Raw genomic sequence first — 15,444 nt, 5'->3', positions numbered from 1 at the left:
GGTCCTCACCACACGGCCCTGATGCTGACTTTGAGGCCCGGGGTCAGATCCTCCGTCACAAACTCGCAGTTGCAGCTCTTGTTGTCGTCCACAATGTCCTCCCCTGGGAGACTTGCTTCTGGGTGGAAGGACACAGCCCGTGAGGGGCTAGGCCACCCCCGGGATGGAGGGGGCCTAGTGTTCCGGCCCCACAGCGCACACGTGTCCGAGGGGGCCTCCGCCGGGCACAGCCACACTCCAGCCCGCCCCCGTCCTGCTTTTCCAGCCTGCTTCCCTCCACTGTGCTCCTCAGGGAGCAACCACCACAAGGGTGTAAGAGGGCACCCCTGTGCACAGACAGAAGGGCAAGGTGGGATACGTCCACACAGAGTACTCGGGGAGCGTCAGCCGTAAAAGCAGTGATGCGCCGGCACCAGCTCCACGGGTGGGCCTGGCAAACACGGAGCTCGGGGAGCAGAGCCCGACGCAAGAGGACAAGCCCGTGTGGCCCCATCGCATGGAGCTCCAGGACAGCAAACCCCAACTCGAGGGCTGCCCGACCCACCTTCCGAGTTCTGCCGGGAAGCGGCGCCCCTGGCGCGGAAGGCCTGCCGCGCGCGGCCGCGCTCCCCGAAGCTCCAGCTCTTGGGCACCTTGCTTGGGCTGTCCTCCAGGCTCTGGTCGGCGCTGGGCGACCGCCGGACGGTCTGGGCCTGAGGGGACCCCTTGCCCTTGGCAGCCACGCCGCGGGGGCTGGAGAAGACACGGTCTTTCAAACTGACCTTCTGACTGCTCCCGCGAGAACCGACAGACGGACAGACACACAGAAAGACAGCAAGAGAGGTCACTCTGCAAAGAACACTCGCTCCCGCTGGCTCCTGGTGGGAGGACGGGGTGCCCTGGCCGTGGGATGGAGCACGGGCCGGGGCGGGAGGGTCGCTAGGGCGAGCGGGGACAGGTCAGCTCCACCACAGGCTCTCCGGGGCCCGCTCAGCACTCAGTCTGGCCGGTGAGTGGTCAGTGGACTCTGAAATCACCTTCAGCTACCACCAAAAGGTGCCTGAGACCTCGCCACACCGTCAACCAGGGCTCCCTCTTCAAACGCCCTGGGCGATGACGGCTCTTCCCTGGGCACCTCCTGAGGGCCCCCGGCCACTCCAGCAGCTACCGTGCCTGCCCTCCACCCCCGTAACCGCCCCAGGTCAGGAGGGTGAGGGCTGCAGCTGGCCCCCGGGCCCCTCGGCCGAACCCCAGGGAGCTGCCTGGCGAAACAGGTCGGGGGGCGGGGAGCACGGAGAGCAGCACGAGGGCCAGGGTCTGCCCACCTCATCTCCACCCAGGGCGCACAGGCTGCACCCCCCGCCAGGACACGGCCAGGAACGGAACGTCCACACTTCCAGAGGGATGCTACGGGTGCCGGCCGAGCCCCGGCCCGAGGCCGCAGACAGGGGGCGACCATGGCCGTACAGCCACAGCCCCGTGAGGGTCTTTGGGCCTTGTTGCCCCGTCTCTTGGTAACCATGGAGACGGGTCTGACACCCCATGTTTGTTGGTTCTAACACCCTCCAGGCAGCAGGCAGGAGACAAGGGCAGTCTCTGGTCAGGGTGCGGTCAGGCCCGGGGCCAGGCGGCCACTCATTTCCTCCCGTGGACAGTTTCCACCATCTGCCCAGGAGGAGAGTGAGGCCCCCATGAGCCCACTCACGCCACCACACTCAGGGGCCACACTCAGAACCTCCCGAGGGGCCTCTGCGCCGCCCTGGGGCCTGGGAGCAGCCCGCATGGGTGTCTGGCAGGGCCTCTGCTGTCGCTGGGAAGCTCCCACCACCAGCTAATGCCTCAGACAGCGCCAGCGCCACCGCAGATGGCCCGGGTCAGCTGCTTCCATCGGCCCGAAGGGGACCCACAGCAGAGACATGTCGTTAGACGGCGCAGAAATGACCCACCGTGGACAAGAAGCAGCCCGTGGCCTGGTCCGGCCAGCCTGCACACTGCGGTCCAGGCCGGTGCCCCTGCCCACCAGCCCCCAGGCAGCCAAGACCATCTGTGCTGGTTCTCAGGCCCGAGGCGTGGAGCCCACTCAGCGGGGTGGCTCCTTCAGAGACCCCGTGAACACAGGAGCTGGGTGTCCGCCAGCCTGTGACTGCTGTGCCCGGCACGAGGCCCAGACGGGGGGGGACCGACAGGTAGCAGAGCCAGGCTGTGGAGGCTGCTATGAAGATAACCCTCTCCTCCCTTTGCTCCCGAAGGAGACCACCAGCTGGTCCAGGGAGACCGTGAAACAAGGGCCCCACCAAGCCAGGACCGCTGGGGCCCCCAGAACTTGGGCCCACGCAGCGGACCGCGATGACAGAGCCCCAGGAAGGAGCCTTCCCTGGCCTTGGCCTGGCCCTGCCGTCCCTGGCTCTCAGACTGCTCAGACCGGGGAGGGGTGCCCTGCTGGAGGAGGCCACGGGTGGCTGTCTGGACCTCCACGCTCATCACAGCTCAGGGCTCACAGGCACGCGGCCCCCAGCCACCCCAGGCCCGCCTCAACTCCAGGTGCCCGAACGCCGACGGTCCTGCAGGTGTCGAGAGAGACCCTCTGTCACCTCACAAGCCAAGGACAGAAGCATGCGCGGGACGGGGCTCCGGCAGCCCGCCCCCAGGAAAGAGCACGGGCCAGCCCACCTTCCAAGTGAGGGGCATTGACACGGGGCCAGGGCCAAGCTCAGGAGGGTCTGGGGAGAAAGCGAGGCCCAGCCTCTCCTCCCCTGCCTGCTACCCTCCCCAGGGCAAATTCCCAACAAGTGACACCAGCCATCAACGGGGACAGGCGAGCGGGGGCCCCGGCTGAGCGCGGCTGCACCCTGGTCTGCACGGCCGGCCGGGGCCCAGCTCAGCGGGGAAGGAGCCGGCGTCCAGAGAGAGCCGCCTGGCCCACCGCTGGACTGCGGACGCCCAGGGAAGGCGGGGGGGCGGGGACGAAGTGACGTCCGTGAGACGCACACGGCAGGGCCAAGTGAGGCCTGGGCTCCTGGCCCGGCCACGGGCACCTCTGGCCTTTCCGGTTCCCGGGCAGCCTGATCACGGCCCCCGACCCGACTGGCCAGCCTGTGGCCAGAAGCACCCTGGACGCCAGCTCTGGGCAAGCAGGACGGCTTCTGCCGGGGCCCCACATCTCCCCTCCCGGGGCCGCAAGAGCCTCCCCCACGGGGCCTTACGTCGGGAACACACAGGCAGCACGGGCAGGTGGGGCAGGCGACCCTCCGGGCCCCTCTCGAGGGCGAGAAGGGTTCAGAGCATGCACGGATGCAGATGTGCAAGCATGCCGCCGCCCTGGAGCCCCGACCCTGCTGCCCGGCCCCTCCCCACGCCCGCCGCTCGGCACCCCTGCTTCCGGGGCCATCATGGACCACATGCACACGATGACCGGTGAGTGCAGCTGCCAGCACCTGCAGGGCCGCACGGGGCAGGGAGGGGCGGGCAGGAGGGGGCCCCAGAGCAAGCAAGAGGACAGACGCTTCCACACCCCCGAGAGCAGAGAGGGGACAGAGAGAGGAAACGTGCCGGCAGTCAGGGAGCCCACGGGGCAGAGATCGGGCGGCCTTTCACCGACCCGTTTCCAGCCTGCCCTAAACCAGGCCTGCACGTGGGAGGGGGAGCCATGGACCTCTGGCTTTCCGATGTGTCTGGTGTGCCAGGACCGCGGGGAGCGGGCACACACACGACAGAGCTGCCTCCCGGCGGGCGGGCGGGCGGGCTCCGGGTTGAGGGCAGCGGCCCTCCCGTGCGTAGTAGAGGTGCTAGATGGACGAGCCGTGGAAAAAAGGCTCGCGGGAGAGCAGTCAGGCCCCTGAAGGCGCCCTTTCTGGTTTTCAGAGCCCCTGGCCGGCCCCCCTCCTGCTTGGAGCACGGCATCGTTTGGCATGGGGAGAAGGAAAGGGGTTACAGCTCCACGGCCACCGTCACCCAGGCGGTTGGTCGTCTGGAGCCAGAGGGGGCCTAGGGCTCCACCAAGGGGCCGGGAGGCGAGCTGCCAATCAGAATCGGGGCCTGGGGGGCCGGGCGGGCGGCAGCCTCTCCCTGGCGCATCTAGAACCTCTAATAAGCAAAGTGCTTGGAGCGGGAGGGGGACAAGAGCCGTGCAGCAATGGTCGTCCGAGCGACGTGTCTGAGGTACCTAGCGTGTCCTGGGCAGCATCCACACAGGGACTCTGTGCACCGTCTGCCTTTACTGGAAATGAGGAGAGGACAGTTAGTCCCGGGGGCGCCGGCGACCCAACGCGACCAGAGGGAGCCTGGGCCGGGCGCGCGGGCAGGAGGCGCAGGGACACGAGGCACCAACCACCCGGGGCAGCTCTGTGCTCAAGCCGCACCCGCTACAGAGTTCGCATCTGAGCGAGGAGAACGAGGGAGCCGCGCATAAGGTCCTCCGTCGGCCTGGAAAAAAAGTAGTCCCTATTTTTGGAGAGAAAAAAAAAAAATCCCAGTTTTTTCCTCCAAAAATACCTTTTCCTTCCAGCGTCAGTTTGGGGCCACGTCTTTCAAAAGATGTATTATTTTTTTTTTTTGCTATATTCATGCCAACAACAAAAATAATACATGGGCTGAGGCTGTGCTGGTTCTAGAGGGACAGGATTCCAGAAAGCTCACGTTTCAGAGGAAAAACGTGCAAGTTCGGCTTCACAAACCAACCCAGCCAGCGGCCCGATCAGAAGTGGCCTCGGTTTACCCAGAAGGCAGTGGCTGCCCCTCCCTGGAGGGGAGCTAAGGAGAAGGGGGCTTGGGGCTCCTGGACTTGAAAGGGCCGCCAAGGTCGGGCCTTGGGTGAAGTCCACCCCGTGCTGAGGGCAGAGACGGACCTGCGGGCGGCCCTTCAGGAGACGCTGCCCGTGGTCACCCTGCCCAAGAACCTCCCCAAAGGCCCAAGACTCAGCTCTGCACTAGAACCTGAAAACTTGTAATCAAAAATGAGAAGAACCAGCAAGAACTTCAGGAAACCCTTCACTTCCCCGGGGCCTCGCTCTCTGCCCCCACCTTTGCTTCTGAGACCGCGGTTCTCAAACTCTGTGCCTGACAAACCCAGACGCGGCCAGCGGTCTCGACTCACAAACGTGTTCAGTGTCCCCACGTTCACGTAAACACCGACGGCACCTGCCAGCGTCCAGACAAGGATCTCCCCACTGACGCCAGCAAGGCAAGGTCAAGTCTCCTCAAGGAGCCCTCGCTCGGCCGCCCCGGCCTCGCCCTGCACGCAGTCCCCTGCGAGCATGCGTGCTTCCCCAGTGGGACCTTCCCCAGTCACTTCGGGTTGTAGAACAAAACTAACTAGAGGTCGGCCCCGGGTGGAGGGAGCTGGGGTCCAGCTGTCCACCGAGCGCACCCACATGGGGGCAGACCTCCCCAGGACTTGGACCCCCCGCCAGCAGGAGCCCCTCAAATGTAGGGCAAACGTTCTCTTCCAGAGTGCACCCCCGAGGCAGCCACAGCCCCACCAGGGCCTGCAGGACAGATAAGGAGCCTAAAGACCAGATCCCCATGGCCAGCTCCCCCCAGGGGTCCCCAGGCCCGCCCCGCCCCGCCCCACCCGGAGGCTCCTCCCCAGGGAAAGAGGACCAAGCGGGGTGGGGTCTTCCAAGCCCCCACCTTGACCAGCTTCGCGAGCCCACAGCCCAGCACCGCCGAACCGACCGTTTCCTAGGTGACCGCCCACGCCTGGCTCCCAAGCGCACGAGACTGGGGAGAGGCTCTCTAACCGCAGTGACTGTCTTTAATTGTAACGAAAACTTAAACAGCCTCACGCGGCCAGCGGCTCCGGCATGAGACAGCGCGGCCTGAGAGTGGGACAGAGCGGGGGGAGGTGGGCTGCTGGTGGCCTGGCCCCCCCCAGCACTGCCCCTCTGCTTCGGGGGGGGCGAGGAGCCCCAACTCCAGCCCGTTGCCTCTGGGTTCCAGGCTGGCGCTGGGGTTTCCTGCCCACAGCAGCCAAGTGGAGCTTCACCCCATCAGAACTGCCGGCAGGCAAGCCCGGGGGCCCGGGCTCGAGAGGGTGGAAGAGGCGCCCACGGACACTCACCAAGACCAGACTGGACAGACACGCACCCGAACACGGCACACTGCCCCCCGCGACGAAGAGGGGAGCCACAGGACAGGGGCAAAGCGGCTGGGGCACAGGGGCTCCCCCAGGCATGGGAGGGGCGGGGGCAGTCAGAAATGGGGTGGGTCAAAGGGCAGGTCAGAGCCACACCCAGAGCAGCACAGCCTGAGACCCCTGCCTGCCCCGCCCCCAGCCCCACACCTTGGTCTGACGCCCACACAGCCACGGGGCGCGCCCCCATCCTGAGCCAGGACCGGGGCTCTCACGGCAGCTGAGGGAGGGTCCCTGCGTCCACCCCGTCCACCTGTGCTTCACAGGACAGGGTCCCCTCACCAGGCAGCCCAGGGCCAGGCCCACCCTGCCGTGGGTCCTGTGGCAGGCTCATTTCCTGCAGACCTACTATGCACTGGGCGCTACAAAGGGGCTCACGGCTGCTCCAGTCAGGGAACAGAAATGCCACCTGTTTCCTGGCTGACCGGTGTGCATCCAGGAGGGGCAGGGCCTCTGTCCCAGGGCCTCGGCCCGGGGCCCCCAGGGGAAGCCGCTGGGTCACAGGCAGGGACACACGGACACGAGGGGAGGGAGGGAGGAGCAGGAAGCGGGGGGGCGGGGGGAGCCACAGAACGTGCCAGAGAGCCGGGGGGCTCCCACGTATCCTCACCTTGAGTCCTGCTTTCAGGGTCAGCACCTCATCCCCAAAGACAGAGCAGACGTGAAAGGGGCCCGAGAAGGGCAGTGACATGATTAAAGGCACTTGGGGGGCAGGCAAGATTTTCCAGATTGGGGGAGGGAGGGCAGGAGAGGAGAGAGAGAGAGAGAGAGGCTGAGACGAAAATTGTCGGGAGAGGAGATAAAGCAGGGCGACGAGCACAGGAAGCCGCGTCAGGCCGGAGGGGCCGGACGGGTGGGCGGGCCGCGCCGAGGGCCAGAGAGGCGCCCACCCCGGCCGAGCCACGGGCAGCCGCGCCGCCTCCCCGGCCTCAGGGTCCCGGGGCTCACGGAAGGGGCAGATGGCAGCACCGACGGGATCCCACAAAGCACGCGAGGCCCTGCTGCACGCCCCTCCCCGCCCGCCCTGACCACAGCCCTGCGTCGGGCCCCCTCGCTCCCAGCCTGCCCAGGAAAACAGAGGTCGCTGCCTGGGCTGAACCCGCTCTGGTCCAGGTCTGAGGGGTTCACCACTGCTGCTCTTTGGGCTGCTTCGGGGCAGAAGCGCTGCCGACCTTTCCGACCCCAGGCCCCAGCTGACAGCCCCCTTTGGGGACGTGGGGGTGGGGACACATGCCCCCTTCCGATGGATGCCGAGGGTGGGCTCAGCCCAACGCCTCCCCAGCTGGGCAGCCAGCTGAGCCGCCTCTGATCCAGGAGGGCACTAATGTGGGCAGGCAGCGTCTCTGGCCCACGGCCTCGGGGACAGGGCTCCCTCTGCAGGTGTAGACGGGGCGCCGGGGGACCCTGAGCTCAGAGGTACACAGCGATACGCGGACGGGCTGGAGGTCACCAACTTGAACGTTGTGAACTGGTCTGGGTTTTTTTTTCCAACACTAGGAAAACAGCAGGGTGCTGCCATCCCTCCTCTGCCTCCAGCAGAAATGATCCCTGCGAGTCCCCATCTGGGGTCCCAGCCTCAAGCTCGCCTAAAGCAAACAGAACCGCAGGGGCCTGGACAGACCCAGGGAGGGGGAGACCGGTCCCCACCGAGGGCTTGCGAAGCAGGGCAGGAGACCCTGCCCCGAAGGGGACCCTCTCCCACTCCTCGAGAACCTTCCACAAACCGAGACCTGACCGGGGTGATGCGAAGACCCCTCCTCAGAGCTGCCCCTCCTCCCGCCGTCTGACCCTGACCTGCAGTGTCGGGGGGACACCCCGTGGGAGTGTCCACCTGGGTCGCCCTCGGCTCAGAACAGCCCAGGCCCTGTGCTGGAGCTGGTAGGACTGCTCCCCCGGAAGCCCCCCGCGTCCAGTCCGCGGGGCTACAGTCACAGGAGGGCAGGAGCTGCCCCTCAGCTGCTGAGCAGGCCCGGGGCCTGGGGAGGGGCGTGGCCACGGGAAGCGTGATTTAAGGGCCCACATCACCAGCAGGCAGGGCGCCACCCTCAGCAGCACGCAGGCGCATGCACAGCCCGGAGGCAGCCCGCGCCCCCCGAGGACACAGGGCAGGCGCCGAGGCAGCGGGAGCAGGTGGCACTGACCTTGGGGATGGTTCCGGCTGGGGCTCCTTCCTGCAAACAGAAGCACAAGCCTGCTCGCGGGCAGCCCTCCGGGCCGACCCCGTGCACAGCCCAGAGGACCCCCCAAGCTCCCACAGGCCGGGGGCTGCGTGTGAGGGGCCGGAGGAGGCGGGTCCCAGGGGACAGGGAATCCGGAAGGGGTCACGAGAAGTTCTGAGGCTGCGGTCGCTACCGCCCCGTGTTTATGGACACGCGCTTTCATCAGAATCACCGACATTAACAAACTTTCAGAGAGGAAGTGTGGAGGAAGCTCCTCCACAATGGACGCTCAGGACGGCTGAGGTCCTTCACTCAATCACCCCCACGAAGGCTTTTTCCAGATAAGGTCACGTTCACAGTTCCAGGGCATGGATGTGTCTTTGCGGGGCAGGTGGGGGGGCACCATTCAACCCACTCGGCCGCTCCGCCCACCGAGAGCCCTTCCTTGTCGGCAAACAGGCCTGGTCACGGCACCCTCCCCTCCCCTCTCCTGCAGCCCAGCCCATCTCCTCCGCACCCCCCTCGCGCATCAAGCGCTCGAGGAGTCGTGGGGTTTGTGACTGGGAGAGCCAGCAGGTGCCGCTGCGTGTGTCCACCCGACGCTCCAGGGACGTGCACGGCTGGACTCTTCTTCCCGCCTCAGGCCAGAGCACCAGCCTCCTGGCCCCACGTGGAGCTCCCCTCTCTGTGCCCACCCCGCACCCGGCCGCCCTCAGGATGGGAGCCGAGACCGGGGTCAGCAAAAGCGGAAAGCCACCGGCGTCACCGGGTCCCACGGCAGCCCGACCACCAGCATCCTGCTGCTGCCAGCCCCTTGCCAGGCCCCGAGACGCCGTGCCCCGAGTGCCAGCCCAGGTGCCCCCGCTCACCTGAAGGTGAGTCCAGATTTGCTCTTGAGGTTCCGAAGCAGCTCTAACTGGTTCAGCGGCGGGATCAGTCTGCGGCAGGAGGACAGGTGAGTGGGCCCCCGCCCGCCAGAGCCCCAGGGGCCCTCAGCCCAGCTCTCACGAGCATCCGTGTCTCACGCGGGGACACGGGCTGTGCCCGTCACAGGCAGAAAAAGGGGAGGAGTGCACGGCGGCGGCAGACCCCAGGGAGCCCGGGCCCCCACCTCTGGGGCTGGGGCACTGTCTTCATCCTCCCGGGGGCCTCAGCCCTGGGAGTGCGCGGGGCCCGGGCCATCCCTAGAGGGGATGCCTGTGTGGGGCTGGTCCTGCAGGGAGGACAGGGGCTCCCGCCATCCCCCTTCCCAATCCCTGAACACCCTCAGGGGAAGCACAGTTGCAAACCCAGCCCCCAACATAGTGGCGCTCCCAGACCCCTCTCTACAGAGCCACTCGCTCTACCAAGGCTGAGTGGGGCCGAGGTCACAGGAAATGACTGTGCTGGGCAGAGCCCACAGGGCTGCAAGCGGGCCTCCTGGACGGCTGGCCTGGCCCCGCTCCGAGCCCCTCTTCCCAGAGGCAGTCACACCTACCAGGACAGCCGCACGCCTGGCCCGCCTGCCGGCCCAGCATTCAGTGCTGCGACCACCGGCCAGGAAGCCGAGGGGTGAACAGTCCCTCTGGGATGCCAGGGAGGGTTTTGTACCCCTGGGACATTCCTGGGGAAGGCCAGCTCTCCCACCTCCAGCTGCAGGAGACTCACCCGAGACTCGAGTCCCCACAATGTCTGGGGACACTTCTGACCCCAACCCCACCCCACTCCCAACTCCTCCAGTGGATCCTGGCCACCTTAGGCTCTCACACAGCTTCCACGCCATCAGTGACGCTGCGTGTTTCCAGGCCCTGGTCTCTGCTTCCTGACCCAGCCCCACCTGCTGTGACAACTCCGCCTGCTCTCTGACACCCCCACCTACTCTGTGACATGCCACTGTCTGTGACACCCCACCTGCTGTGTGACACCCCACTTACACTTTGACATCCCACTGTCTCTGACACACCACCTGCTCTGTGACACCCCCACCTATGCTGTGACATCCCACTGTCTGTGACACCCCACCTACTCTGTGACACCCCACCTTGCTCTGTGACACCCCACCTGCTCTGTGACACCCCCACCAGCTCTGTGACACCCCACCTGCTCTGTGACACCCCACATGATCTGTGACACCCCACATGATCTGTGACACCCCCACCAGCTCTGTGACACCCCACCTGCTCTGTGACACCCCCACCTACTCTGTGACACTCCCTCCTGCTCTGTGACACCCCCACATACTCTGTGACACCCCATTGTCTGTCACGCCCCACCTGCTCTGTGACACCCCACTGTCTGTGACATCCCACTGTCTGTGACACCCCACCTACTCTGTGACACCCCACCTTGCTCTGTGATACCCCACCTGCTCTGTGACACCTCCACCAGCTCTGTGACACCCCACTGTCTGTGACAACCCCACCTGCTCTGTGACACCCCCACCAGCTCTGTGACACCCCACTGTCTGTGACATCCCACTGTCTGTGACAACCCCACTGCTCTGTGACACCCCAGTAGCTCTGTGACATCCCACCTGCTCTGTGACACCCCCACCAGCTCTGTGACACCCCACTGTGACATCCCACTGTCTGTGACAACCCCACCTGCTCTGTGACACCCTCACCTACTCTGTGACACTCCCTCCTGCTCTGTGACACCCCCACATACTCTGTGACACCCCACTGTTTGTGACACCCCACGTGCTCTGTGACACCCCCACATACTCTGTGACACCCCACTGTGATGCCCCACCAGCTCTGTGACACCCCACCTGCTGTGACACCTCTCCAGCTCTGTGACACCCCCACCTGCGCTGTGACACCCCACCTGCTCTGTGACACCCCCACCTGTTCTGTGACACCCCACCTGCTCTCTGACACCCCCACCTGCTCTCTGACATCCCATCTGCTCTGTGACACCCCACCTGCTCTGTGACACCCCCACCTGCTCTGTGACACCTCACCTGCTCTGTGACACCCCCACCTGCTCTCTGACACCCCCATTTGCTCTGTGACACCCCCACCTGCTCTCTGACACCCCACCTGCTCTGTGACACCCCACTGCCTGTGACATCCCACTGTCTGTGACAACCCCACCTGCTCTGTGACACCCCACCTGCTCTGTGACACCCCATCTGCTCTGTGACACCCCCACTGGCTCTGTGACACCCCACCTGCTCTGTGACACCCCAGCTGTTCTGTGACACCCCACCTGCTCTGTGACACCCCCACCAGCTCTGTGACACCCCACCTCTGTGACACCCCCACCAGCTCTGTGACACCCCACCTGCTCTGTGACACCCCACCAGCTCTGTGACACTCCACCTCTGTGACACCCCCACCAGCTCTGTGACACCCCACCTGCTCTGTGACACCCCACCTGCTCTGTGACACCCCCCCACCAACCCCCAAACCCAATCCTGAGCCTCCGGCCTTCTTGAGCCTGGGGACCCCTGTCCCTCCTGTGCACCTGTGTCCAAGCCGTCCTGGGCACCCTCACCCGGTGCACAGCACCACCTCCCGCCACACACACAGCCCTGGCTCCAGCCCTCACTCCCTCCTGTCCCCTCCCACGTCCCTGGTGTCCTCCTCTCCCTGGGCCTCCCTGGATGCCCAGCCTCCTCGTGTGATGTGTCCTTGTCCTTCCCCTGCTCACACTGCCCGCTGTCTCCGAAACAGGAGGATCTGTGACCCCCCTGCACCCTTGGCCCTGACCCGCCCCCGCCCACCTGCCAGTCTGGCTTTGCTTTGGTCCCTCCCAACCCCTCCTCTACCCAGCCACGCCCCCTAGCGCCCATCCGAGTGCCCCCTCCGCCGGGCTCGCCCCAGTCACTGCCATCTCCAGGGCCAGCAGGGGCGGCCCTGCCCCTCTGTTCCCTCTGCCGCCCAAGCCCGGCCAGGCCTGGAACCTGGGAACACTAGCCCTCTCTCTCCCCTCCCCACTCCCCCTCCAGGTCTCTCCTGTCCTCATAGGTCCAGACCTAGCAGGAGGCCTGCGCGGTCAGGTCGGCTCACACCGTGGGCGCAGCAGAGCCCCAGGACTGGACACCGGGACAGAGCTGCTCTCCCCACCCCCTTGGCCACCCACCACGGGGCCTGGAACAGAGACCCTGGGCAGCTGGCCCCACTCGGCCGCCACACACGCAGGTCCAGGGTAGGGGCACACAGTTGGACGTCATGCCTTGGACACACAGAGGCAGGGGACAGAACACGGACGGGCAGGGCCGCGGACAGAGACGCGCAGGCACCACGCACGTGAGGGCCACACACAGCCCCAGTCGTGGAGGACGAGGGTGCAGTGGGCGATGGGAGTGGGGGACACATTGGGGGGCGTCCCCAGGAGCGAGCAGTGGCTAGTCTGGGGTCAGACACCTCCGGAGGACAAGGCCAGCCCCCAGGCCCGGGGTGGGGATGGGGTGCTTCCACAGACGTCAGGGGATGGGGGGCTTCTGGAGAAGATGGACCGAGGGGGCCACCGGGTCTGGGAGGAGCCTGTCGGGCTCTGAAGCAGGGTCCCCCCCAACTGCCCGGCAGCCTGGAGCCCCAGGGGTCCAGGGCCAGCAGACGGGGGAGGATATGCTGCTCCCACCACCACCCTCTGCTGAGCGAAGCCCGTGGGGCCCGTGGCCAACGGTGAAAGGCAGGCACTGCTGGGGCGGAGATGCCGAGGGGTCAGGACCCTCCCGCCCCCGGAGCCTGGCCCTACACTGCCCAGCACGGCACCCTCTTCTCTCCTGGGAGCGGAGGGGTTACCTTCCTAACACGGTTCCCACGCAGGGCGCCACGGGAGGCGCAGCACGGTACCACCACTCCAAGGGGAAGCACAGGGCCTACAAAGGGGCCTGGCCCCAGGCACAGGGGCCCTTGTGGAGCAGTGCAGCGCCCCCGTCTGGGCACGGGGCCCCAGACTGAAAGTGCAGCAGGAAGACAGCCGTGCGGGGCAGACACGGTCAGTGGGGTCACACGGATGGACCGCAGGCCCCCTCCGCCCAGGGCCTCACGTCTCCCTCTCAGGGCGGGGGGCGGATGCAGAGAGGGAGACCCCAAGCCCAGAGCTGCCTTCCAGGACCGGGGGCCACTGGCTGGGGTGCCCCCGAGCTGGGATGGCTGATGCCCCATCTCCACCACCTCTGCACTGGGAGTAAGTGGGGCCCGTGGGGCGGGACCCCAGCCACTGAGACAAGGCAGGAAGCAGACAAGGAACGGAGGACACCTGGACAGACAGACCAGCACGAGAAAGCAGCTGGTGGGGAGGGGCGGTCGGGAGAGGGAACCGGGGAGCGAGGAGGGCACATGTGGCTCCAGGCGGGGCCACAGGCTGGGCAGGGTGGGCTCGGGGGGGCCCCGGAACAGTCCCCAACAGAACAGAACCACACCACACGCTTTCCGCCCATGCAGTCCTACCTGGAGGCCCCGTAGGTTTGAGTTTGCGAGCTTTTTCAAGTGTTTTCACACACACACAAAGGGAAAGGAATGAAAGATTTTAAAAGAACGGGATAAGAAAAAGAAAATGAAAAAAAAATAGTCCAGGAAAGTGGGGGAAACAACAGAACAAAGAAAATTAGCACGAGGGTCAGTCCTGCCTCGGCCGGAGGGCTGAGAGCACAGTGCCTGCAGCGGTTCCGGGAAGCGGGTGGCGCCAGGCCCCCACCACCCTGAAGCTGAGGGTCCCCGAAAGTGCCCGCAGGACGGTGCTGGAGGAGGGAGCGGGCAGATCCCGAGAGAGGCGGGTGGCAGGTAGGGACCCGCAGGAGGACCCTGCCCCAGGGGGAGGGCTCCGTGGGTGGACACCCCCAGGGGCAGGTAAGGGGACTCCCCGGGTTGAGAGGCCCCAGGGCTCAGCGTCAGCCCTGAGGTGGGAGGGCGGGCTGGCAGGGCAGCGCCCAGCCCGGGGGCACCTGACCTGCATGGACGCTGGCCAGCCCTCGCCCTTCTCACCTCAGACCTTGTTCTAAGCCGCAGCCTGGCACAGACAAACCCCGGGGGGCACAAGCCGTGCCTGGAAAGCCGCCTGCTGACCACGCAGGCCCCCAGGGAGGCCTCCCCGGCCCCCTCATCTCCCCCTCAGGGCGCCTGGGGGTGTCTGTGCTCTGCCCTGTGGGGACCTCGCTGTGGGGTCTGGGGTGCTCTCCTTACTTGAGCAGAGACTCTTGCCCTCACTGGGGGTCAGAGGGTCAAGGTTATCCTTTTGTTTCTAAACACGGGGCCCCCTGGAGGGGCTGCGGTCCCCGGAACCAGCTAGCATTTACCTCCGCAAGCTCTGGGGGGCTGTCGTCACAAGGTTTACACACTATGCACCTGACAGCAAGGACACTAAGCAGGGGGCGGAATGAAGGTGAAAAATAAAAGCCGCAAACTAGAAAACAGAACAAAATTAATCAAATAATCACACACGATTCCTTTTTGAAAAGTACATACATTTTAAAGAAAAAGAAACAAAAAATAACCAAAATGATGAACAACAACCGAAAAATGGGGTTTAAGAACAAAGGGGGCTGCACACAGGCAGTGCTGGGGAGGTGGGGGAGGTACCTGTACATGGGGACGGTCACCGTGCGCTCATAGTACTGCCACGTGGAGTGCAGGTCCGTGCGTGACAGGTTGGTGGCGTAGAACCTCCAGGCGGACTGCGGGGAGGACAGGACGTCAGCTGGGCACTAAGGGGTCCCACCGGCCTCTCCCAGGGCCTCGCCCCTGCGCACCCCCGTGCACGGGGCTCTGGACTGAGGGCCCGTGCTGCTCCCACCCCTTCAGGCCTCAGTAGCCTCTGCAGAATGGAGACGCGGCGGGGTGCGGGGCACAGGTCAAGCACCCGGCGAGGCTGCAGGGAGCTTCGGTTCTTTCCTTCCATCTGCCCTACCTGACGCTTGGAAGCCGTCACCCGGCATCGTGGTCACCTTCCTTCCCTCCCCGCCCCCTCCTGCCCCCAGCCTGCCCCCCCCAGTCTGCATTGGTCCCTGTGGGTGGTAGCGATGGAATGGTAGCGCGTGGCCTCCTGTGTCTGGCCTCCTTCCTTTAGCACGTTCTCGAGGCCCATCCCTGGTGGAGCCTGCATCCGAGCCTCGTTCTTTCTAAGGCTGAACAACATTCGGGCGTATGGATGGACCACATCTGTGTATCTTTCACCCAGCAAGGGACGTCTGAGCGGTCCCCACCTTTCAGCTCCTGTGAATAGTGCTGCTACGAACACCTGTGTGAA

General features: G+C 65.6%; 1 protein-coding gene across 19 annotated transcripts in view; it reads right to left on the bottom strand.

The window, feature by feature from the left end:
• The window catches only part of KCNQ2 (potassium voltage-gated channel subfamily Q member 2), a 55,714-nt gene that overhangs the window by 12,545 nt on the left and 27,725 nt on the right, over nt 1-15,444 (bottom strand). For 2 of the 19 annotated variants that reach the window (XM_004282351.3, XM_049699790.1), the window contains exons 8-13: nt 14,778-14,872; nt 13,650-13,679; nt 9,138-9,206; nt 8,251-8,280; nt 545-768; nt 10-118 (exon numbers count right to left, since the gene is read on the bottom strand). In XM_004282351.3, the coding sequence (XP_004282399.1) occupies nt 10-118; nt 545-768; nt 8,251-8,280; nt 9,138-9,206; nt 13,650-13,679; nt 14,778-14,872 (557 nt within the window). Of the gene's footprint in view, nt 1-9; nt 119-544; nt 769-4,141; nt 4,196-6,719; nt 8,281-9,137; nt 9,207-13,649; nt 13,680-14,777; nt 14,873-15,444 lie in introns of those variants that run through there. The other 17 variants (XM_049699791.1, XM_004282352.3, XM_049699792.1 and 14 more) reach the window with 15 other exon arrangements.

Source organism: Orcinus orca, chromosome 16 (assembly GCF_937001465.1).
Source record: "Orcinus orca chromosome 16, mOrcOrc1.1, whole genome shotgun sequence".
NCBI classification, from domain to species: domain Eukaryota; kingdom Metazoa; phylum Chordata; class Mammalia; order Artiodactyla; family Delphinidae; genus Orcinus; species Orcinus orca.
Note: the sequence above shows the minus strand (reverse complement) of the source record. Positions and strands in the feature narration are given on the sequence as shown.